The following is a 25,975-nucleotide window of genomic DNA, read 5'->3' on the forward strand; positions in this document are numbered from 1 at the left end:
CTCAGCAAGTTTGCCGATGACACCAAGTTGTGTGGTGCCGTCGACATGCTGGAAGGGAGGGATGCCATCCAGAGGGACCTTGAGAGGTTGGAGAGGTGGGCCTGTGCCAACCTCATGAAGTTCAACCAGGCCAAGTGCAAGGTTCTGCACCTGGGTCATGGCAATCCCAGGCACAAATACAGGCTGGGCAGAGAATGGATTGAGAGCAGCCCTGAGGAGAAGGACTTGGGAGTGCTGGTGGATGAGAAGCTTAACATGAGCCGGCAATGCGCCCTTGCGGCCCAGAAGGCCAACCGCATCCTGGGCTGCATCAAGAGAAGCGTGGCCAGCAGGTCGAGGGAGATGATTCTCCCCCTCTACTCTGCCCTGCTGAGACCCCACCTGGAGTACTGTGTCCAGTTCTGGAGCCCCCAACACAAGAAGGACATGGACCAGTTGGAGAAGGTCCAGAGGAGGGCCACGAAGATGATAAAAGGGCTGGAGCACTTCTCCTGTGAGGACAGGCTGAAAGAGTTGGGGCTGTTCAGCCTGGAGAAGAGAAGGCTCCGGGGAGACCTGATAGTGGCCTTCCAGTACCTCAAGGGGGCCTACAAGAAAGATGGGGAGAGGCTGTTTAGTAGGGCCTGTTGCAATAGGACAAGGAGTAATGGTTTTAAAATAGTGGGGAGTACATTTAGATTGGAAATTAGGAAAAAAATTTTTTACAATGCGAGTTATAGAACACTGGAACAGGTTGCCCAGAAAGGTGGTGGAAGCCCCATCCCTGGAAACGTTCAAGGCCAGGCTGAATGAGGCTCTGAGCAACCTGATCTAGATGGGGATTTCCCTGCTCCTTGCAGGGGGGTTGGACTAGATGACCTTTGAAGGTCCCTTCCAACCCTAACCATTCTATGATTCTATGAAAGTGATAGGTATGAAGCGAAGCTGGAGCACCTCTCCTGTGAGAGAAGTTGGGGCTGTTCAGCCTGGAGAAGAAGAGGCTCCAGGGAGACCTGATAGCGGCCTTCCATAACCTAAAGGGGGCCTACAAGAAAGATGGGGAGAGACTGTTCAGTAGGGCCTGTTGTGACAGGACAAGGGGTAAGGGTTTCAAAATAGAGGGAGGTAGATTTAGATTAGATTTTAGGAAAAAAATTTTTACAATGAGGGTTGTAGAACACTGAAACAGGTTGCCCAGAGAGGTGGTGGATGCCCCATCCCTGGAAACATTCAAGGCCAGGTTGGATGGGGCTCTGAGCAACCTGATCTAGTTGGGGATGTCCCTGCTCCTTGCAGGGGGGTTGGACTAGATGACCTTTGAAGGTCCCTTCCAACCCTAACCATTCTATGATTCTATGATTCTAATACTTTCTGGAGTTTTCCTGGAGCCAGTTTGGAAGGTGGAAGAATCTCTCCTGGGAGCCACAGACAACAGCAAATGCTCGACTCAGTGGTCTCCCTCCCTCACCCTTGTTTCCTGTTTTATCCTTTGCTTCCACGCATGCAGCGGCAGTACAGGAAAGGCTAATCATCCTTCCTTCCCCCCAGATCCTGGAACAAGCCACAGCCCACTAGCAAAACCACTAAAGAGCACACATAATTCTGTCCCTTGGGAGATGAGAGAATGAACTGCACATGGTGTAAGTTACTGGTAAAGCTCCGTGTATAACTGGAAGAACATATGCTAACGGTGAAGGCGAGCTTTAGCTAAGAACCTACACAGCAAAGCCTGCTGAGAACAGAGCAGGTTTTACCATCACTGTCAAAAAGCACGAAACAGAGCATCCTCTGTGATGGGAAACAACCTCACCGAAAGAGGCTTTGGTTTTCAGAGAACTGGCCTGCTTTATTCACAAGCCACCTGCTCTGAAAGTGGTGTAATGCATAAATTGCTTCTAAGGCCGAGGAGGATTTAGTGCTTGTATTAAATACACGATGTACATCCACCTACTGGCATCGTATATAGGCTAAGGGCAGTCTGAAAAACATGAATGCAAAACTAACCAAACATAAAGCTCCAGAGCTCAAATAAGCTTTAAAAAACTCAGTCTAAAACTATCCCAAAGTAAACAACTCAAGTCTTGCTTAGACTGAGAAAGCCAGGAAGCTGAAATGCGCCGCTGTATCTGACTGGAGATCATTCTGCAATTTGCCTGAATCCAGAACAAGGGGCAGCAGGAACGCAGCGACCTTAAAAAGACCAAAATGCACCCCAGCAAAGGTAACAGGCAGCACGTAGTTTCTGAACTTCTCATCATGTTGAGCTGTGGATCTGAGGAGAAAATGAAGAGCTCAGCCCTGTAAAGGACTCCTCAGGCGGCTTGGAGAGCGACTCTTGTGCAACCGTTTGTAAGCAGCGGGACATGTTTCTTCTGGTCGGGCTTACAGAAGGTTTCTGACATGCTGTAATTGCTTGCATGCATACTGAGGAGGGAGGCAAGGACAGGAGCAAGGAGATTAAACGTAAAAAGCTGTTTATAGCATTGTGCTTCTTTTCAAATTATGTTCTCTTACATGGCTCCAGCTTTATGCACAGCCTCTGAGGTTCATGCTAATGTAATACTGCTGCAAGTACCGAAGTGGAGAATCTGACTTCATGTGCTATGGTGTATATTGTTGGTGGCTCTGTTACTACATTTTACAAGGTCATTTTTCTTCGTGTGGGAACACTGTTTTTCTTGGTGCGCAAGGCCTGCTATGGAAAAATCAGAAGTGATGGGAATAACTTCTCGAAATATTTTCTCTCAGAATGAAAGCACAGATTTTAGAGCATCGTAAAGTATGACAATGTCTTCCAAAATTTATGTTCAAGCCTTCCTTTCATTTTAGAACTATGTAAAAAGATAAAAACATACCCAAGCAGCATTTTTCCATCACTTAATATAGTTTCACTTGCTCTTATTCAGAAGCAAAAGTTTGTACTTATTACTTAAAAAAAAGTTTGTACTTATTATTACTTCATAAATCTACTCCACAATAGTTTCTGGAAGATAATTAAATTATACCTAATAGAGTTCTCACCAGTAAAAACAAAATCTCCCCTGCACCCCACAATTCTCCTTTTTTTCCTTTGGTAGAGATGGAAGGAGGGAATAAAATCTGGCTGAGAAACAGAAGGCTGATTCCCTCTCATAACTCAAGACTGCGAGATATTTTACAACTCAAATCTGGATTTCCCACTTCGCCTCAATTTACACCACCACAAACCAGTTCTAACAGCAGCATGAAGCTGTAGCAATGCCGAAGACCAACGCCTCTTTCTGCAGCGGTGAACTGAGGACGCCTGTGCCCGTATCTCACCCATCCTGAAGAGTACATCGGGATTTTCTCCTCACTGCTGCTCCATAACAGCCAGTCACAGCGGCATGACACGATTCCAGACATCTGGGAACTCGAAGAGACATGCACAGTATGGGGAAGGGCACCAAAAGTAAAAGTAAGAGGGAGGACGGCATAACTTGTTTAATTTTAGGATGGAAGTTTTTTTCCGAATTTCTTTAATCTATCAGTCTAATCAACAATTAGACCAAAAGAAATCAAAACCTATCCTCCAAAATCTTTCCTTCATTTGAAGGACCAAGGAATGGGAGAAAGAGAAGCTCTTCCTCTCTTAATGAGTCAGACTTCAAATGCATCCACGTCTGTGTTTTAGACTACTTAAATCTCCAACAATATTTTAAGATTACTAGAGATTGCTCCTGAATCCTTTTAATATAAAAACGCTCAAGGATGTGCTAAGTTTTTGGGGTTTGGGGTTGGTGGGGTTTTTTTTTGGAACTAAGACTAAAACTTCAGATTTTCTTTCAGATGCACAGGGCCAAGTTCTGAGCACTTCATTTGTGCAAACAGACTGCCTAAGTCCTAAAATAGGGTACTCTGCATTTGATAATAGTCAGTTTGTTTGTATACAAATTTGCCTTGTCAAAATACATCTACAAACAGTTGCTGCAAAGATTACTCTTTCCTGGATTTGCCACAATGTGCACAACAGACTTAATCAAATGAAATTTCATCAAATGAAACACCGACCTAATCGCTTCTCACAATCATTTCTCTCCATAGACGCACCAAGACAGAAAGAGCAATAGTTTGGGTTTTTTTTTCAGTATAAGCGACAGCAACCCGAGAGATTTCTGTTTGCTTATACCAATAAATCTGGCTTTGTGCAGTTTTTCTTTCCACATTGATTCTTTACCTGGGAATGCAATGCGCTAGGATTCTGCATTTCACTTCAGGACGTGCCACAATGACAGCCCAAGAAACCCCAAATCTGAAGATCCCCGTGCAAACTTACTGTTGAGATCTATATTGTGATGCTTTGAATGGAAGCATCTGCCTGTCAGAGTACAATTTTCTAAAGCAGGTGACAGTATTTTCCAGCTAGCCATAGAATCAATGAAAGTTGTAAAACCAAAAAAATTGATAGACTTCCATCTGTTTAACTGATTGCTCTAATCAATACACTTTCCTCCCATAATGTCTTGTGCAGACACACTCTCTCAAATACATAGCTGCAGAATCAATTCAGCTGGGAAATATATAAACATTTCAATTCTACAAATGGCAAAACATGATGAAAATACGAACTGCTAAAGCTATCATGATGCTTAAAGGCACAGAGTTTTATGAAGTTATCTGTAAAAAATCACCGGACAGAAAAAAATTATTGAACTCAACAATCAACAGATTTTCACAAGACAGTGAACTACAATGATAATACTCTAGGATAATTATCTGAAGATTATTTTCCTCTTGTTTCCCCCTAACCTTACAATAGTGCTCTAAAAAGAGGTCCTTGGGGAAATGGCATCACCCAGAGTTCCCACTTGCCCAGATGTTTCCCTCATTACGTTACGAGCCTGTCAAGAAAAGGCAAATTCGAGGTTATTCTAATGATAGCAAACACCTCATAAAAAACCTCTCCAAATTTACTTTTCCAAGGAACATCATTTTAAAAGGCATTTCAAGTGCCCATGAGGAAAGAAAGCATCATTTATAAAACATTATTACCAGAAATCTTGAAGATATTAAAAAAACCATCCTGGAATGTCAAGCCGGTGATAAAACTGCAGCTCAAAGAGCACACGGCCTCGCACTCCCGAGCAGGACTCCCACCAAGTTCAACAGGAGGTTTTGTGAGTTAAGAGGACCTGATTCCAGTTTGTGACTGGGATGTTGAGCCTGCAGATCCGGACTCCCTCCCGTAGCTAGTGGTTTCACTTTGTGGACCACCAGCCAGGGACTCCACGCAGAGAGATCGTTACAGCCTGCACTCTCCTTATTTTTCCGCGTGCTTCAGAGAAACATGCTCTGCTGGTACTATGATTCCTTCCGAGATGACAACGGGGTTTATGTAAATTTATGGTGACAATGATTACACATTTTCTGTCAGTTCTTTGCACGATTTGGCGGTTGATTTTTCTTTAACAGTCGGATACAGTGGAAAAAAAGTTGGGTCAGGGCAAACGCAGCTGACCTGAGGATTTTGATGATTCTGCAGCTTTTATCACTGTGTCCAACTGTTTTAAAGGAATGGCAACATGCGATACCGAGTAAAAAAGAATCAACTGCAAAAATAAGGAAACAGAAGTAAAAAGTCCTTTACCTCCGCCGGGCATAATTCACTGGCGGTTTCATGGGATCAGGGGACTGGAACAAGCTGAGCGCGTCACAATCCTTGTCCTTCACGGTCACAAGCATCTACACCTTGTTTCTTGGCTATTTCAGGACTGAATATCTCTACCCTTCTCTTGCTGCCATCCGAGGAATGCTATGCATTTTGTTGACACATTTCCCAACGCCACACACCTGTTTGGTCCCCTCTCGCCCACGGGAACGCTGCATCCTGGCAAGGGAGGCCCTGGGTCTGACACAGACCTGCCCAGGTGCGATGGCCATCGTCGGCCGCGACCCACCCGCCATGTGCCAGCAGTGCCCGCGGGAGCCGCCCCGACGCCTCCAACGCGGTGTCAGAAACACCGGGGCGCAGCTCTGCCTTTTCCCACCTCTGTCCCCTGAAGGGGTGCAAATCCGAAAGGCGGGTAGAAGGCCCCAACCCCCGGTGCTGCGGGTTCGGGACAAGCGGAACGGGGCCGCGGCAGGTGCTCAGCTCCCGCCGCGAAGCCCTGGGGGGAGGCAGGTGGAGGCCCCGGAGGGAGGGAGGGAGGGAGGAGGGGGGGGCGGCACTCACCTGCCGCTGGCTGTGGTTGCCGGCACCCGCGGGGGCGTGGGGCTCGCCGCCGCCCCGCAGCACGGTGATGTGCAAGGTGAGCAGGAGGAGCCCCAGCAGCAGCAGCAGCTCGGCCGCCAGCCGTACCATCCTCTTGAGCCGGGCGGCTTTAGGGCCCCGCGGCGGCGGTGGCCGTGGAGGAGGCGGAGGAGGAGGAGGAGCCGCGGCGGCCGCCGCCGCCGCCGGGGCCGCCGCCGGAGCGGCCCCGGCCCCAGCCCCAGCCGCAGCCCCAGGGCCGGCCGCGGCAGCCGCAGGACGTGCGGCGGGGACCGCGCCGCTCTCAGGGTCGGCGGGGCGGGCGGCGGCAGCGGGGCAGCGGCGGCAGCAGCAGCAGCAGCAGCAGCGGGGGCCGCCACACCACGGCGGAGCCACGTCGGGGCGGGACGCCGCGGTGGCGGCTGCGGCGGCGAAAATCCCGGCGCTGCCCGGCTGGGGCGGGGGGCGGCAGGTAGCCGCGACGGGGCCGCGGACCGGCGGCGTCTCTGCGGGCGGCCCTGCAACCCAGAGTCACCCGTGGGCCGTCGGAGGGAGGGAGGGAGCGGGAGGGCCGAGCCCCCGCCGCCTCGGGGAGCCGCGGGCCGGCGGAGAGCAGCGCGGCTCGGCTGCCGACGGGGAGAGGCTGCGGGGCCGGGGGGGAGCCGGCAGCGTCTGTGCGAGTGAGAGGGAGGAGGGAGGGAGGGAGAGCGGGGGGTGGGGGGGACTGGGGACGACTCTCACATCGCGGGGAAGCCGGGACGCTCCGAGGGGAGGAGAGAGCTTGGGGCTACCGCCTCCCTCCTCGCAAGGGGATGGGGGTGGCCCCTGGACCAGCTTTCTCCCCTCCTCGCCCCCCCCCACCCCGCCGTGTCCTCGCCCGCCCCGGGCTCCCCCCTCCTCCCCTCCCGACGCCCCCCCCGCCGGGTCCCGGCCCCTCGCTGCGGGGATGGGAGGGAGCGGGGCCGCACCGCGACCCCCGCCGGCTCCCAGCCCTCGACGGGGCGGTGGCGACGAGCTCCCCGTGGGGGAAGAGGGGCAGATCGCCGCTTCCCCCTCTTCCTCCTCTCTGCCCCCTCAGTTCGGCCGTGGGGAAGGGGGCGAGGGGGCTGCAAAAGACCTTTAGCTGCCTGCCCTCCCTGGGAGCAGGATACCTGGCTCCATCTCTCCTCTCTCTTCCCTCCAGTGGCCCTAGGGCTGGCAGGGGCAGCTCCGCACTCTCTCCTGCCACCCTGCGTGCGTGTTGGCAAGCGGCTGGCTCTCCTCCTGGCTCTCCCGCTGCTGCTGCTGCTTCCCGACAAACTTTCTCGCCCCCTCGCTCTCTGTCGGGAGAGGTGCGTGTCGGATGCTTTTATACAGCCTTGCCTCCCTCCCCTGCTGTCCTCCCCCACTCCTCGCTCCCCCCCTTTTCCTTCTCCCTTTCTGCAGCTCCTGCTACCATCGTCCCCCCGCTGCCCCGCTCCCCTTTTCCTGCTAATCTGACAGCCTGGGTGCATCCATACCCCGTCCCGTGCACGGCTGCACCTTGCGTAACGACTCCCACTGCTGCCCGCTGTACAGAAATGTCGCATCCCCTTCAGCTGGTCCAGGCATCCCTGGCAGGGCACGAAGCACGGGAGGACTCGGGCCTCTGGGCTTTTACACTTCTCACCATCAGTTCCCTTCTTCTTGGTTGCTGACCGCGTAAGTACAGTGGAAGAAACTTTCTCTCGGCTGGGAGGCCCCCAAATTTAAAATGAATGTGAATTTGAAAATACGTGAAGATGAGGGTTGGATTATCCCTTGCTGTAAATCAATATCATTGCATCCTGTGTGGTGGAGCCAAACCCCTTTCCAAGTGCTGAAGATGTGGTTCAGTGTAACAAGAACACATAAACTTGAAACATAAATAAAGTCACCTAACAAAAAAACGGGAGTTTTGGAATCTTTGTCATCGTTCTTCCATAACTGGGAATGTTCTGTAAAAAAAAAAGGGATACAAGTGACCAGGGCCTGTGTGAGTGTGTGACAGCTGTGAGGCTGAATTGGTATCAAAATGTGTAAATGGGCAAATTGGTGAAAAAGTGTTCCCCATCCAAAACATTTTTCAGTCTGAGGGCAATATCCTCAGCAGGGTTCCTGCGACGTAAACATGAGAGGTGCTTCCAGCGTGCGGTGCCAGCTCCCCACAGGGCAGCGTCGGGGGATCCTCTGCCCATGGTGTGCCTGACCCGGCAAGCCAGCAGATTCGGGGCACAAGGAGAGTCAGAGATGAGGGGAGGTTTCTTGCAGGTCTTGATGTATCTGAAGGCTGTGGTCACGAATGAGTGGGAATGATGTCTTGCACCCTTCCAGTCAGAGAGGTTTCCCCTCCAGTGATAACCACTGTAAATAATTAACCATCAGGCAGGAATATGGTTAAAGTAATTGCACTGGAGTATCATTCAAGATGTGACCAAAAGCCACAAAACCAAAACCTTCCAATTTAAGGATTTTTAATCTGCAAACATGTTCAATGTTAGCGCTGCAGTAGGAACGATCGGTGCAGATGATTGTGCAGGGTAGGGCAGGGCTACCCTGAGTGCATTACAGCAAGGTACAACCCCTCCGTCTTGTGAAATCTCTCGTTGATAAATACCCGATATCGCACCGATGCTCTCGGTTACGCAGGAAATCATACAGAGCTATTCAATATTACATAAAGCCATAACAGCCTGTGGGACCGTCATGTGGTTTTAAAAAAATGTGGGTTTTTTTTTTTTTTTTTTTTAACCCAAACATTCCTTGGGCTAATCAAAATATTGAGAAGATAAAAACACTGATGTACTTCAGCTGTCATTGCTCGGCCTGGGCTTTCCTCCTGCTGCCATTGCTGTGATCCTGGCAGTCGCGGCTGCGCCCCTGGGCAGGCACGAAATGGGGCGGTTAAGGAGGCAGGCTGGGGGAGATGGGCAGCAAAGAGGCAGGAGAACTGTCCTCCAGGTTTCCCAAAGTCTCACCCTATCTAGTGGTTGTCAGTGTATCCCGGCTGTGGAAGAGAAGTGGAAACTTGGCTTGTGAGTTCTGTATTTCTGAGCTTAATAGTACAAATCGACAGCCAGAGCGAGACTGAAGGCTCATAATGCGAAACAGTCCAAGTGACAGCCTGGTGAAAAACACACACACGGATCTGCCGCTGAGCTCTGGGTAATGTAAGTTCTCCCTCGCCTTATGAAAGAGACTGAACCAAAAGACATCTTTAATCCAGATGAGATGGCCTGTACTGGTGCGTGTTTCCTCGTGGGACATGAAGTTTTCTGCGTTAAGCTGTTATGCAAAGACAGTGAAGGACAGAGCAACACAGCAATTAGCAGCAGGCGGATGGCAGCGAGCAACCAAAGCCTCTTCCCGCTTGGAAAAGTTGGCGTAAAAGCGGCACTTGGGTACGGCGATACTGCCTGCGTGGCTGCGCTGCGGGCGACCAGAGAGTGTGCGCACGCACGTGCCGTAGATGCCAATTTAAATTCGCAAACACTGTTAAATCAGCAGATGACTTCATCGATGAATCCAGACGGCTGAATCGCAACCTGTAGGGGAGATGGACTTAAAAGCAAAGGGAAAAGCTCTCTTCTCCCGGCTGGGTAAACACTTGCTCCAGCAGCTACCATCTAGTCTCTGGAAAATGAAGCCAGGGTTCGCCTGGGGGAGGAGATCCATCGGAGCTTGAGGGGAATGCTGCTTCTGGGATGTGGTTATGGGCAGCTAGCATGGATGCAAATCAGCAGCTGGGTCCGATGGTGGTGCTGGGGTAAGGTAGGTGTGTTCCTTTCGTAGCTCCTTCATTGTGAAGGTTCACAGCTCACACCTCGCCCTTCCACCCCCAGCTTTTACCTTCCATTTCTCCTCCCTCTGACGATAAAGGCAGGCTCAGCTCCTATGCACTCTCAGCCCCTTGACAGTGTCAGGGGAAACGCACTGAGCTGAAGCTCTTTGAAAGAAAGTTAAATTCACAGGTTTTATGCAGCTTTTTTGATACGACAAGCACACTACATAGTCCAGTAGTGTAGCTCAGCTGACTTGTGAGGAGTCATTAAGGCACAGTAGCTCATTGTCTGATGTCCTGCCTCTCTTGAGCCCCGCAGATACTACTTTCCTCATTGCTCAGCTTCAAGGGGGGTCACAGCTGTCCATGTTGCAGCCTCCATCAGGTGGTGAGGACTCTCCTGGGGAGGTGTTTCAGGGATCTGTTAGCTCCTATCATGGTGCTGACAGGTGGAAGGCCCCATGGTCTCCTTTACGCCAGCCTGTCAGCAAAAATGCGCAAGAGCTATCCCCAGCCACCACGCCACCTTCAGTGCTCAAGGCCAAAAAATTGTGTCTGGGGCTGAATTTGCGATGTCCTCACTGGCATCCTGCTGGTGGTGCTCCTGTCTCCTGCTGTGGCCATCTCGGTTGACCACATCACGTGCTGACCCCACCACATTGCCGTGGAGGCGCCCGCACTTGATGTTACGAGTCCTGAAAAAGGAAGCATTGCCTGAGACACAGCACGTGGCAGAACCTGGGTGGTCCTAGTGACTGGAATGAACAGTACGTCAATTGTACCTGCACAGGTGTGAAAAATCCTCATTTTGGATCCGTGCTGCCAGGTGACATCCTTCAACACCAGCATGAGAATTGCTGGAGAGGGAGAGGTGGAGAAAAAAATACAGTATGATATAATATAACAACAGCGTAAGTTGCTTTACACACTTTATCTCAGAAGTGAGGATGTAGAGGTGGGAGCAATAGATTAATGCCACTGGGTTTGCTGTCAGAGCGCCATGGCTTACTTGGGACCTGCATCCCAGTTGTCCCAATGGTTAAAAGGTATTGGTGCTTTCCTGCTTGTCCACTTTACCCCTTTATTGTCAACACTGGTATTGCTCCAGGACTGCAGAGGCGTCCTGTCTGTGAGGTGGATAGCTTTTCACAGGGCATGGCCGGTAGAGCTCCTGCCTGCACCCACTCCCAGGATGCTGTTGTTTTATCTTTAAGCCTGGGGGTTGCTTTAAAATTATCTGGGATGAAAACCTGGCTCCACTGAAGTCGTTGGCAAAGCTCCCATTGACTTCAGAGGAGCCAGGATTTCACCCTAAGACGCTTTGTAGATTATTGGTGAATGGAAAGCATACGTCTGGCTTCTCGAGGGTTATTATTGTTGGTGGTGACCTCTGCTCTGGTGAGCATTGAGCAAGGCTGGGTTAAGACAGATGGCTAAAGCTTTCCGTGCCTCTTCCCCTGCTTCCTCACAGGGGCTTTGCTTTACAGCTCATCATCTTGGATGCTGCTTATCAAGAAATACCTTCCCGTCGCCTGCCGGTGGAATTTAATGCCTGTTTGCCCACATTCCCCTTCCCCCAATACCAGCAGATCAGCAGATAGGAGACAGAATGGCTGATTAGCGTCTAGCTCCAATCTCTTAGCTATAAGCTGCAAATGCACACACAAGGGTCTTCTCTTAAAAAAAAAAAAAAGAAAAAAAAAGAAAAAAAAAGAAAAAAAAATTACCTTCCCTTGCAGGCAACCTATGTCTTTCTATGATGCATGGTTCCTTTATCTCAATAAATTACAACTTGAATAGTAATCACCCTCTTTTTAAAATAATTGATTAGCTTAGAGTTCTCAAATTTTCCTGCTTTTCCTAGACTGGTGCTTTCCTTACTGTCTACATATTTTGCCACCAGCTGGGCCTAGCGGCTGGATCAAGATTTCTGAATTCTGCAGCGCCTTGTGTGTCCGACTGGAAATTCAGCAGCCACTTTATTAAAACTTGAAGCAAAAGCAGAAACATATAGTGAGTGGCCTGAATTATGGAATATGGAAATGGAGAAAACAGTCCAGCCCAGTTTCCCGCCTTTTTTTTTTTTTTAATACCAAATTCTGTTTATTTTACACTCCGCCAGTTTTCACTTTTCAATATGCTACACATTTTTGTACTGATGATGTGCAACTGCACTGCAGCATTTGCCAAGATGCGGCAGTACGGGACTGTGGGAATCAGCATGCCTGGCAACATTTTTCAAAAGTGCCCAAAGAGCCTGAATTCTGCTGACTTTCCTAAGAGCTTGCCACAAGGCAATTTTTGCCTCTTTGGAGAAACACAGTGAAACCAGCAAAACCCTTTCCTCTGAACACAGTTTTATCACTGCAGAAGTCCCCGGGGCTGATTTAGCTGGGATGAGTGCTACAAATACAGTAAAGGCTCAGTCACCTGGTTGAGTTACCTTGGTTCCGCAAGTCGCCGCACATCAGCTGAGGCAAGTGCTTTCCTGGTGCTTTTTCTGGCTGCAGTGCCAGCCATGTGGCAGAGCTGGCGCCCCTTGGCCCGCAGCAAGGAGGCAGCTCTATATTGGCAGTGCTGGCCCCCCTTGGCCCGGAGTAAGGAGGCAGCTCTGCATTTTGACAGCAGCGAGCCATTAAATTGGCTCATCCATTAAACTGGCTGAGCCAAATTTATCATGAAATTTAAATTATTGCATATAAAAATGAATAATATGGCACCTCACCCCGTCAGTACCCGCACAAACTGTCTGCAGATGCATGGCAGTAGGTACTACAGAGAAGAACCTTTACACAAACACATCTGGTGGGAGTGAAGAGCAGCGTGACATGACGAGGTGGCCCTGGCCCAGCTGATGGGTGAAAAAGTTGTAAATCACCGTAATGGTTGTGTGACTGAGGCTTGCATTGGCTGATCACTTCTGACAAGTCTTGTTCTATGTTCAGTAGCGGAGCAGATGAGCAGCCTTTCTGATAGTTCAAAAAATAAATAGAGACAAACAGAACAATTCACCCCTTCTACACCTAAGGTTTTCAACTCTCCACTTTCTCAGGGTAAATATCACATTACTGTTTTTTTTTCCAAGACTGCTTTTGTCACTCTGGAGATCAGGAACTTAATTGAAAAAAAAAAAAGTAGTCAGAAAGCCAGCTGAGTGGCTGAAGGACAGCTCTGCAGCAGGGAAGGGAAAGGGGGATTTCACAGAAAACACTGTGATGGTAGGGGAGATGAAGGGCTGACTGTCTTGTTAAAAAAAAAAAAAGTTTAGCTGTCTCCATTGCAGGGAGGCTTTAATTCCAACAGAGAAGGTAAAGAAAATAAAGCTCATTTCTTGATGGCTTCAGGTGATAAGCGTCACTTGGCTTCACGTAGGTGTTTTAACATGGCTGGAGCACAGCCTGTGCAAGGCGACTCAGGCTCCTGCTAGCGCATTGCTGCACGGGCACAGGTAAGGATCTCCTCAGTCTAGTTACGCCTCCTGGATAGGGGCTTCAGGGGTTTTATTTTAACGTTTTTACTAAATCAGCTTCTCTACTTGATAGGCGATGCTCTGAATTTCCTAACATCTTTGTGCAGTGCTTTCTCAAGTCAAAATCATGCCGCATCAGTGAAACATTTGGTTCTTGAAACCTGCATACTCTAATGTCCGTAGTACTAACGTGTTGAATTTACACTAAGGTTTCTCAGCTTAGTTTTGAGCCAGTGCTTCAGGAGCTGCACAGTATTAGTAATAAATATAATTTTCTTTTTCATATCGGAGCCTCCAGCAAATGTTTCCAGATAAATACTCCACACCATGTACCAAAGCAAGTGGAAAAATGCCACAGTCCTTTCATTACAGAGAGACTTTGTTCAACAAAGGTGGCAGAAACACAGCGTGAGCGCAGGTTTTTTCCCCGACATTCACCTCTTTCTCTGAGGCCCACTGGTACCCCACATCTGAGCCTGATGACAAATGCTGCATTCCCTGCAGAGATGTCTGAACGATCTGCAACAGTCTTTAAAAACATGTACGTTTGCTGAGATGCAGGGGAAAAAGCTCTTACGGGAAGTAAATCTTTCTTCTGTAGGGATTGTGACAACGTGCTCAGTGAAGGCATATGTGTTACACAGCCATTTGGCATGCTGTAAGGAAACAGACAGAATAGGCTCATAGTTATTACTGCAGGTGAAGATATCATTTAAACTAGCACAAGTGTCCCTTCTCTTAATGTTTTTTTTATTAAGTTGCTGAGGTCTCAAATTCATTTGTGCAGGACTGAGGACAGGCAGTTGCACTGGATGCTCCTTCCACCAGTGTTGAAGTGGTTTTTGTGTCCTCCCTTAGTGCAGCTTTTCACATAGCAGTGCCCATGTTTCCGATACCCTAGCACCTACAATGATAATCATCACAGCAAGTAGTAATGGAGTCTCCGGGGAATGTCCCAGGCAGCTGACAGGAGTAACTTTGAAATGTGCCTTTAAAGGAGGAAGATATTATATCAAATAAAGCAATGGAGAAAGAAAACAGAGAATCTGGGGCCTCTCCTCTAAAGTATTTAATTCTAAGAAAAATGTTCTCTGCTACCCAACTGTCTGGCAAACAAATGTGCACATTGCTGGTTCTCTAAAGAGTAGTTTGGATAGCAACAGCTTCACCTACTGCCCACGGTGGGATGGTAAAAGTCTCAGCAGGTCTGGACGAGATGGTCAGAGCACAGAGATAAGCTGCAGAACAGTGCCTGGAGATTCTCTGCAGCAGACCTGACACTTGGTGAGTGCCACTGAAAAGGCTGGAGAGAGCACCGTCACTCACCAGTGCCCGGGGAAAATGACACAAACATCTCCTCTGGTCCTACCAGAGGCAGAAGTTTTGGAGAAATTGCTGTGGTCAGCTGGAGACACAAGGCTGGGCTGGCTGGACGCTCCTCTTTACACGGCTGTGGTGGGATTACAGCAGCGCTCAGCACTTGTGAGAGGGAGGGGAACAGTTTGAATGTGCAACCCTGGTACATGCAACTGAGGAAATCACCGAAGATCAAAGTACATGTTTATTCAAGGCAGCAGTCTGTAGAAGATTTTTGCTCCTCCAGTACCCTGAGGACAAGAGCAAGCATGAAACAAAATGGCATGGAAAAAACCAACACCTGGAGCTCCACCTTGCTGCCTAAGATAGTTATTTGCTGCTAATCAACAACTGTGATTTTTCTTCTCTGTTTATCAATAATATCACAGTGCAGTGAGAATAGTCTTCAGGAGATGCTGCAACCCTACACAAATCCTCATATGAGAGGCTTTAGAAAGACTGGTACAAAAAAGGGGGTGAGTGCCACTGGAGAACAGCACAACCCCATCTGATCAAGCTCAGCCTTTATCTTTCTATGGCTATAACCATTGTTCATTTTACACAGTTATGTCATCTAACAGTTTATACATTTCCAGTGCATTTTTTTATACATAATTTCATTCTCTTAAAATGTGGGATGTGTGAGCTTGTTGTTGCTATTGAAGCTGCTGGTGGTGTTTTTCTTTCTGGAGAGTCCACCAGCCTGATCTAACGGCAGGGCATTTGGGCCAGCCTCTTGCGGTTTTAGTTCCAGAGTCACCTCTTCACAAAGTTAAAAACTCTGAGGCTGTTTCTAGCGCTAGATCCACAAAGCAGGTGGTTGATAAGATTATTGGCTCAAGAAAATAGAAAATTTGCGGCTGGGCCCAATATAAAAAGAATTTCTTTTCAATGATTTACAAATAATGAACTTCAGTGCAGGCAGGATCAGAACCTTGTGTATGAGGAGTCGTTTTACTGTATATGGAGGCACTAGAGAGATCTTTTTTAAACAAGAAACAACTTGAAACAGAATGAGAAATGGCGAGGGGGAGCAAATTAACCCTTCTTTGACTTCTGGTACTTAACATCAAGTAGCATTTTAGTTGATCCCTGGGGGAGTCTGTAAAATACTACCATTTACAAGTGGGTTTAACTACAACTGTTGCCTTTCAACCAGGGACAGACAGGAAAAGATCCAATTGACACCTGCTTCAGACAACAAATGGGACACAAAAGATGAAACTCATTTCAAAGGGTCTTATTTGTTTGTCTCTTGTCATGAATTAAACCAGGGGGCCACTATTTCAGGATGGATTCTGCTCCCATTCCAGTCAAAGGAAAAAAAAGTCTGTTTGTGTGAATAATGCAGAACTGGCCTTTGGCAAGGAAAGGAGTTGGTTGTTGCTCTAGTTTTACTGACAGTTCTGCAGTAAGCGAGGATATAGTTCTTCTGAAATGCTCGATTTGCAAGCCAGATGTTTGAAATATGAATATTCACACTTGCAGAACTTTAAACAGAATGATGAAAGTTTACTGAAAAACAATCGGGAATACAAGAATTTTTTTAAGAATGTGAAGTACCACAGTGCTTTTTAAAAATACGTTTTCATTTATTTGATTCAAGTCTAACTCAATTTAGAAAATTCTTCCTGTCCAAAGCAATTTCTCTGTGTGTGTGTGTAAGAACAGAGAAAAATTGCTGAAATTATGCTTTTTAGAAATTCAAACCAAACGAAAAAAAAATTACTACCTCATTGCCAGTAGTTTCATTAAAGGACATAACGAGATGCTGAAGTAAACACTCCAAATAATCAATACGCTTAAACAAACTCCCTGCACACGAACTGTTGCTGGCCTCCCTTAAACACGTGCACGCCTAATAAATCTTTGCGCTTTCTGTTTCGGGCCCAGCAGTTGTGATCCCCGGGTGCGGGTGAGGCTGTGACCAGCTCGGCTGCAACCCAGCTCTGCCTGCCCAAAGGGAAAGAAAAAAAAAAAAAAAAAGCCTGACATGAACATTTTGGCAGCTCTTTGTTTCAAAGAGAACAGAACTTTGTCTACTGCTTGCTGTCCTTTGATTTTTCATGGATGCGGTGGTGGACTGGGTTTCCAAATCCCTCTCCCTGCCAAACAGCAAGCCAGATTTTGACCTCGGATACCTGCCTCTAGCCCCTCGGAGCTGTGCTGAGTTTGGTCCACACGTAAACTTTAGCTGGGGGGGGTTGTGCTAGTTAGAGCCTAGACTGCTATCCACTGTTCTGCTGTTATGATTATCTCACAATCACTACTTTTTTCCCCTTAAAGCCTTCAATAGTCAAGCTATTAAATTAGTGGGATATTTTTTAAACTTGCATTTCTAACGCTGACATATACAGAGGAAATAATGAAGTCAAAGCGGCAGAAGATAAACCCCAGTAGTTGCAGATTTTAACCCCCAGCTCCTTAAGCTCTGAGCACTTGCAGCCAACAGTGCTGGCGAGCCTGCCCTTAAGGCTTTAGGTCTTTTAGGCTTTTTAGGCCTAAAACCTCCTTTTGGGAGTCTTTGGCAGGTGGTGTTTGCTGCTGCAGAGTATGCATAGCTTGGAGGCCACTACTGTCAGATGAGGCTGCAGAAACTCGGCCGCATAGACAACCCATGAGCGGCCAAACCCCACCACAATATTGTGACAGAGCGCCAGCTCCAACGCGAGCATGCGGAGAAGGTGATGGTGCACAGGGGAGTGCTAACTCTGAATTTCCTGCCTTTTGCAGCACGTACTGTGCCCTGTCCAACAATGCTAAAATTCCATTAAGAAATAATTTTGTGTTAAAGACTAGTTTTTAGCATGCATTTGCTGAAATGCTTTCAAATCTGATTTCTCCCTTTTTAACTCCCAGTAGTTCCTTGAGGCTAAAGAACACAGGGTTTAATTCAGTTTAATTCTTCTGATTTGAAACCGGTGTACTTAAATGGAGTGGTGCAACTGCCCCCTCTCTGCAGGTAGAGACGATGCAAACATAAAGTTTGTGTTACAATCTGCAGGAATAAGCTATACCAGTATAAACCTCACCTTCATTACAGCTTTCACTAATTAAACAGTTTCAATTAAAAAGAAATCATACCCCCTAACTGAAATAGATTTAAAAAATCTATGTGTAAAACAAGTTTGGGATATAAAAGGGCTGGAAGGCATGGTCATTCCTGGCTAATGATACAATTTTATGTCTTAGATCTTAAATATATCAATTGGATGTGTGTGGAAGTAAAAGCTGATAATTATTGGTGCATTAGATAACAAAAATGTTAGCAATGGTTAAGGGTGCTGAGCCTGAACCCCCCAGGAATCCCAAACAAACTCACCTATGTGATGTGATTGCCCGATAAACTAATTTAAACTGGACAGCATTTAGCATCTTGGGAGAAAATGAATGTGTAAATGTTTAAATTTCTCTATTTTGTCTCCTTGTGATCACCAAGGCTGCAATATCTTTTCAAATGAGTTAAGTGGGCAGCTTTTGTCTGTCTGTCTCTAGAAAACACAAGGCAATCCTCTTGGAAGCAGTTAGACTACAAACAGTTCTGGTTCATGTAGTGCAGCAGTTCTATCTATAATGGCATCTACTTATTTTAGACATCAGTACCAAGTAAAATAGTTGATATAATCATTAAAGAAATAGAGGAATTGCAAGCATAACATGAAAAGAGATATGATACCTCTCCAGTCCAGTAGCATTCTTTGACTGCTTCAGCAAAATAACAGACAAAGCCTACTTAGCCTTGCAGAAAGTCTTTTACTAGAGATTATTATATGAATTGAACAATTATGGTTGAAAGGACAACATTCTACCACTTACTGAAAATGATTTAAACAGTAATTTTTTTTTTAAATAAACACACATATATGTATATGTGTGTATATATATATAAAAACTGAGAAGTGATGTGCCAAATTTGGCAGATAACACAAAACTGATAAAGCTAAACAAAGCTAAAGGAAAATAGGAATAAACTCAGTTCCAAATAGACAATGCAACAATGAAGAAAGTCAGAGTAGAATAACGTAGCAGAAATGATGTTGCAAAAATACTCCCATGCATTGCTTGATGTTAAGGAAACCCTGCTAACCTAAGTGCCAGTGTGGACCATCGACAGTTGCTTGGAGAGAAGCACTCAGAAGAAAAAGCTATGAAGGATGGGGAGAAAATTATGCTGAAAATATTCTCTTGGTGTCATTTCAGTTAATGTTTTATATCACATATCTATTTTTATATCTATATCAAAACTAGAAACCAGTAGATGAAAAATTCCACATGACAACCAGGGTCAAGGGAACTTTCCCATGTGAGAAGAGACCTAGAAGGATCAAAAGAAAGGAAGGGAGCAGACATACCGGTGGATAGAATAATGTCTTGTTAAAATAGCAACAAAGGGAAATGACCTCTTCCGTACTATTGGACAGAGAGAATGCAGCATCATTAAATGACATGACTTCTGAAAGCAAAAAGGAGTAAGCTTTTCAATAAGTAACACCTAGCAGTGTAGAAATGAGTAGTGAGATTCAGACAGAAAAGTGTTGAAACCAGAAGAACAAATAATTTCTCCACAAATCTAGGCATTTTTATGAGACTAAAATATCTTCCACAGATAGCATAACATCAGCAAATAGTGGTCTTCCATCCAGTTTTAATGCAGACTGCTGCATTTTTTTCAGTAGACATACGGATCCCTGTTCAGTTCCTGACCCTACTGACGACATAGTTGGTTTTCTTAGCTGCATGTTACTTCCCCACAGATTCATAAGCTACAGGCTGAAAATCTTTTCTAAAGGATTCCAACCCTTGGAGCTGAGGACACTGCCATCTCAAGACCAATTAAAAAAAACAACTAGTGATGGGAATGGAAAGATTGTCCATTGGACTTAATTATCTAGGGCAAGGAGAAAACATCCCTTTCATCCACGGATTGTGTAATTGTCTATTATGGGCTACAGTCTTGGATTTAAAATGAGTGACAAAACTCATACTGAATTAAATGGAAGAAGGATTTGACCCATGAGGGTTCAGACATTTTGAAGCATCTGATCTGCCGACCACCGACAAAAAGAACCTGGGAAAAATAGTTCAGTACTTAGACAATATACTTGCAATGTCTGATAAGCCTGGCTTTCAAAAAAAAAAAAACAACCCTAAAAGCCAAACAAGAAACCTGGGCTGATTCTGCCTGTCTCCACAGTGTACATGTCCATTTATGAAAGAAAATAAGTTTGCCTGTTGCCAAAGTGGAAGTTCAGGCCATAGAGAGACAATAAATTTTGTGTGTAATTTGGGGGTTTCGTTGAGCTCAGGAATGTGTCTGTGTATATCTATGTTATTAAATAGATGTAGAGTATAGGAAATCCAGAAATAATCGGCACTCAAAATACTGGTCAAGGCTATAGTTACAAATAAAGGAAACAGGCTAAGAGACCAGTTATAGCCTGTGTTAGGCTGACAAACTGGATTTTAAATTAAGTTTTAGCTGGAATGAGTTTCTAAAGTTATTTTTAGCCTCCACCATGTGAGAAGCACATGGGTCCATAAATACATTCCCCTCAAGAATAAGTTAATGGGGGTGGGAGGAAACAACCTAAACAATTCATTTAAAGTTAATAACTGAATTAAGAATTTTATAGCTTTGTTTTTAAAACATTTGTCGCTAAAGTGTGATTCACTTTTGCAATAAAATGCATGCATATACCAGCGGTGCATGGGATAGTGGACTGATGGGGGGATTTCAATGGGCCCCTGTTAGCCCGTAGCATACCAGGGTCCTCCCTGGAGCCGAGTGAGAGGGGAATTACTCACGAGAGCATTTTGGTGTAGCTATGGTAGGCTCTGGCTCTGAACTACCCGACAAAGGAACCTGCTTTTTCCTCTGTTCATCCAGAGGTGGCTTTGGGAGACTCAGCCTGTGTGAAACCCTCCAGGAATAATTTCGGAAAACTGTGCATAAGAAAAAAAGTAAAGACAAGAACAGACATGCAATAATGCTCATAAATTTTCACCAAATAGAACAGGGAGTGACCTATTGAATGTACTAAACATGTTTGGCCTTCCAGTGGAAGAGGGACTTGAAAAAGAACTTGTGTGACAGAAATCTAGTCTGGTTTCCCAGCTACATCAGCAGATCTTACAAAAAGGCTTCCTCTACAAACCTCCTCGCTCCTGTGGGTAGAGATAAAAATGACAAAGGGCTTGAGCAATTAAACAATATCATTATGTCATCAGTCTACAAACATTGCAGTTAGGAGAGCTCTACGAAAAAAAAAAGGAGAGAGATAAGTGGGGACTGCTTATTCCGGTTCATTCCATGAGCCAAGAGGTCACAGGCCTGTCACCTGGTGCTGCAGCTCCCTAGGTTTGCAGGTTGATAAACAAATTTACTCCTGGTAGGAGAGCAGACCCTCATGACTTTGCTGCTGCTTCAAGACAGAGGCATTTTGATCATTTTGTTAAGTCGACATAGGCACCAAATTGCCGTTGTGATGGCAAATTTGGCTCCCAGTCTGGACACCACTCTCTGAGGGGTCTCCAGGACCATCCATGGCCAACAGGGCCAAGGAGTGATGGAAGCTGGACCTCCATGCTGATAAAGTTCCTGGAGGAATGAGCTTGCCCTTCCAGTTTGGAAGCGTTACTATTTATATTTGTCGTGCTGGATGGGAGGTGTAAAGGTTTTTCCCTCATTTTATGACTGCTTTGTTACATTGTATTTCCTCTAGTAGATGATCCACCTAAAGGTTAAAATAAATGCAGTTACTACGAAACCCAGAAAAGGGACTTCATTAGCTGAAATGGCAAAGAATTGTATTTTTTGGCATGCTGGAGTCTGGGTTTCACCTCTCTGCTGTATACGTCCATGTGTGTAGCTCTGACTACAGACTTGATTTTCTTAAACTCTACACAGAAGTTTATCTTTGGTTACTTCTACTGTGGACTACTGGCTTTGCCTTTTTTCAACCTACAGATCAAAGACATTATGTAAAAACAGTGCAATTATGACTAAAATAAACACTTTAAACTCTGTTACTGTGATTTCATCCAGATTTTTTTTCTAGGTTTGTATTAACACTCATGTGACTCAATCAGTGTTGGTAGCAATAAAATACACATGATAATCCCCTGCTGATCCATCATTTGTACCCAGAAGACTTAAGCGGTGCAGCTTGTATTTTATTTCCTTTTTCTAGCCTCTGTCAAAAGTACATGCCCTCATGAAATATACATGTGATACTTAGAAATCAAAGGAACAGCTAATTAATTACATCCCACCTCCTCATATGGAAAATGGATCTAAACTAGCATCTAAAACACAATGTGTTTGCTTTAAATAGCTAAACGCGGAGGGACCAGAGAGATCTGTGGGGAATTTTTGGCACCATATGAGGATTCTTTCAGCCCTCGAATCCCCCACCCTTGAATTCTGTGGTGGGTTAGTAGGGAAAGGATATAAAATTGTGGAATTTTTTTTTAAAGGCTTTTTTCTTTGTTTTCTATTCTCCTTGGCTGCGCTCTTATATTTTAATACCGTATAATAGTAAGGAACAAGGAGGGTCATTCAAAAATATTTTTTAATCTTTATTAAAACCAGAACTGCCTTTTGCTGCCGCTGGACCACATTTACCTACAAAGTCCTAAAATGGCTGAAAGAACTGCAACCATAGTTTCTACTTAGGGGTTTTGAGGGGTGCCCACACAAGTCTGAACGACTGCTGGCAGTGGCGAATACCAGTCTCTCGCTAAGTTTTTACGTGGTGCTGACCACTTCAGTATCAAGGCATTTCCCAGGGGTCCAAAATTAGATACCAGCATTGCTCTTTTGCTTCCGAACAAAAAAGATGCTTTGCTTAGGCCTTTTTCCACTTAGCCCCCCTTTCATTAAGGCATATTTAACTTTAATTCAGCATGATGGGACAGTAGGATGAATGTGAGGGTTTTGATGAATGAGGAAAAGATTGCTCATGTATTAATAGCTATAAAGTGCCACAACAGCGAGAGATGGAGTGCATGCCTGGTCTCAGTTGTGATGTGATTTAGCTCTCTTGCTTCCAAGAGTACATGTACATTTGGGCTTTTTATACGGCCATTTCAGACTTAATTTTACTGTCTGCACTGGAAAAAGGAACTCTAAAAGCCTGAAGGAGGTTTCTGTAAGGAATAAGAAGAGTACAGGGAATATAAAGGTTTAGAACAGAAGGTCTAATAATTCAGAAGTATTAAGGCTGGCCCAGCCTATTCCAGTACAGGGGATGAAGTGCCTGTATTTGTTTTTCCCTTCCTCCCACATGCTCTACAATCCCAGCACCTATTGCCATTTGCACAAATCAGCAATAAAGCCTCAAATGACTGGAATTAGTGGATTTCTTCCACTTGTGGGGATGTCTATTTCTTTCCCAGTTTATAAAGGAATTGCGTGTCTCCCCCCAGCCTCCGAGCTTCCATGCCATGGGCAATATCTGAAACTAATATATAAAAGAAATCGAACTCATTGCTAATACTTACAGAGACTAATCAGATAATCCAAGTGCCTTGCTTGCTCACACAGGCACAGCTACTGGGAACTGAATTGCTGACATGATTTCATATACTATGTGGAATGTACCATGGAACTATTAGGAACACCGGTATCCATTAACAGTCATACTTACAAACCAGTAAACAAGAATTAAACAAACCTAAACGTTAGAAACAAGTAATTTTAAAAGGAGAAAGATTTAAATTTTTTTTACACACAAAAAGAAGAGCAGTGTAAAAAGAATGGCAATTTGGCTTGTATAATGCATGAAGATACCTGGGGTTCCCCATTATTATATTTGATCTTGGAAAAAAAAACACCAAACAATCTTAGAAGATTAGAGAAAGAAATTATTAAAGAGAGTACAATGGCATGTTAAAAATCACATGAAACAGTCTCATTAGAGTGTACACATCCTACCTCACACTCTTTGTGTAGTTACAATAGAATATTTTTTTTCTTACAAAGAGCAGGGGAAAGGCAACTTCAGTAAATCCTGTATACCTACAAAACAAATGGATCAACAGCATGTCATCCTGAATTATCTTGGTAAAAACATCCAGCAGAAATTATGGCAACATCACAGATATGCAGACTAAGTATCTTAGACCAGTCGAAGTATCTATTATTGCTTGTTTTTATCTTTCTCTAAAGGGAAGCTATGTTTGACCTCTAAGGAAGGTCAACAACTTAATTATTGTACTCAAGACAAAGCTACTCTGTGCACAGGAAATGAAAGCTAAAGAGAAGCACTTTGAAAAGAAAGACATTTTACTCTCTTAAATAAATGAGACTTGCAAAATTCAATATTGTTTTCCTCCTGACCAAGTCTTCTGGCTGGATGCTAAATGATGTTCATTGGGTAAAGACAGGAAATCCAGAAGCCTTCCTGCCTTTGCATCACAAGAGTTGTAGAGGGCAAAGCAGCTTGGAAGACAGTAAAAGAAAAAAAGTTTGTATGAGGAGGGCTCCCACAGCCATACTTTGTTAGAAAGCCAAATCCACTTGCTAGAGAAAACCAGCACCCTGAGACATTTTGATTAAAAAACCCCAATCACTTCTTATGGTAGGACATTGGTTAGAAAAGGATAGCTCAGATCTTCTGGAACGTTACAATTCGAAAAACAAGGAAGAGGCAACAGCAGTTATGGTGTGTGACATTCCACCTTCTAAGAGAACATTTAATATTATAGTTTGTCCAAAAAGTCCAAAACAGAAAAAAAGTAAAAAGCTGCTTTGCCAGCTTGTACCTCAGTTTTCACTTCATTGCCATACATAGGAGTGCTGAGAGGTTTGATTAATCTCTGAGGTCCCTTCAGTAAAAATGCTGTTCTGTTCTTTGGGTTTGAGCTAACTGGTGCTAATTAGGCCAGCAGGAAGGACAGGCTGTTGCACATGGAAAGCAAGGAAGGGTACAGCAGGAATGTGGAGCATTACAGTTACAGAGGGAATCCAGCTTCACCAAAAAGTGTAGAAAAGGGACGCTATTCACTGGTGTTGGAAAGGCATGAAAATTTAACTAGGGTGGTCTGGCAAAGGGTGTAAATCACCAGCCACAGGCCTTTTCCAGGGAGGAAAACATGCCACTTCCAGTGAATAACGCAAAGACTGCAGCCCTGCTCTCAGGGAGGGAGTGACCACTTTACCATCAATCAGATGAATGCCCAGATTACATGAGCTTGGAGCGCTCCTTGTCAGAAGAACATTGGCAAGTGTGTATGTGTGTGCTAGCTCTTTCTAGAGCTTAACAATACATTTTTCCACTATTTGTACCAAAGTTTGTGCCTCCAGGCCACAAGTTAGCACCTCCATAGAAATGGCTTGATTGTTACCAGTGCAGAATGTTGCAGCTTCTCCTATAACTAACAAGAAGTGTCAACAAAGGGCACTGTAACAGCCAGGCTGCTTCTGCTGAGCCCTTTGCTTATGGACTGAAGACCAAACCTCCCACCACCGGTATTGCAACGTGGCCTATTCCCACCCAGCGGCACAGCCAAGAAGGTCCGCTCACCATCACTGATAGTCCTCTCCCTGCTCCATCCCCCTCAGGCTTTGAAATACCTCCCTGCTGTTATATAGAGGAGGGTGGGAAGTCCAAGAGTGTAAGGAAATGCCTTCTGGTGGTATATCCCCACCTGTGGGGCTGGCTCATGCTCATTTTGGCATCTTACCTGCTCAGTGGTGACTCAACGGGATGACGGTTTCCAAGAGCACCTCAGTGATTTACAGCTCGCGTTGCATTTTCAGAAGGCAGACAGAACTCAGGAGCCTGTATTAAAAATAATGCAAATGGCAAATCAATAAGGTAGGGGACCTGTGGAAAAATCAATAGCAGTTGTGCAATGAGAAGCTATCTTAATCCTCACTCACAAGGAAAATTACATTAGTTTGCAGTTAACCTTAATCCTGGCATTTCTTACCATCTGAATACCTGACAAATTTTTTCTTATGTAAAATGAAGAACAATCTGAACTGCTCAATCTTGAAGCATTTATGAGCTTCAGGAACGCAGAGTGATCTTTCCAATCCACATCACCGTTTATCTGACAGATCTTTAGCAATGTTTTGAACTCTCTGATTTCCACAGGGCCTTGTTTCCTCACTTACAATTGGCAGAGCTGCCCTAAAATGAGAGCCCTCGCCAGGTAATCGGTGCGATAACTGGCAATGTTC

At 45.5% G+C, this 25,975-nt stretch overlaps 2 protein-coding genes across 3 annotated transcripts in view; both read right to left on the reverse strand.

The window, feature by feature from the left end:
- Nucleotides 1-6,333, reverse strand: part of ISM1 (isthmin 1) — a 40,294-nt gene extending 33,961 nt beyond the window's left edge. For both annotated transcript variants that reach the window (XM_086744511.1, XM_086744510.1), the window contains exon 1: nucleotides 6,170-6,333. In XM_086744511.1, coding sequence (XP_086600637.1) covers nucleotides 6,170-6,298 — 129 coding nt within the window. In that variant the 5' untranslated portion in view covers nucleotides 6,299-6,333. The remainder of the gene's footprint in view (nucleotides 1-6,169) is intronic.
- Nucleotides 6,334-10,497: 4,164 nt separating this feature from the next.
- SPTLC3 (serine palmitoyltransferase long chain base subunit 3) overlaps nucleotides 10,498-25,975 on the reverse strand; it is a 112,977-nt gene continuing 97,499 nt past the window's right edge. The window contains exons 12-14 of the mRNA XM_086744678.1: nucleotides 18,875-18,932; nucleotides 12,841-12,931; nucleotides 10,498-10,657 (exon numbers count right to left, since the gene is read on the reverse strand). Of these exons, the coding sequence (XP_086600804.1) occupies nucleotides 10,498-10,657; nucleotides 12,841-12,931; nucleotides 18,875-18,932 (309 nt within the window). The remainder of the gene's footprint in view (nucleotides 10,658-12,840; nucleotides 12,932-18,874; nucleotides 18,933-25,975) is intronic.

Source organism: Chlamydotis macqueenii, chromosome 3 (genome assembly GCF_036417535.1).
Source record: "Chlamydotis macqueenii isolate bChlMac1 chromosome 3, bChlMac1.mat, whole genome shotgun sequence".
Lineage (NCBI taxonomy): Eukaryota > Metazoa > Chordata > Aves > Otidiformes > Otididae > Chlamydotis > Chlamydotis macqueenii.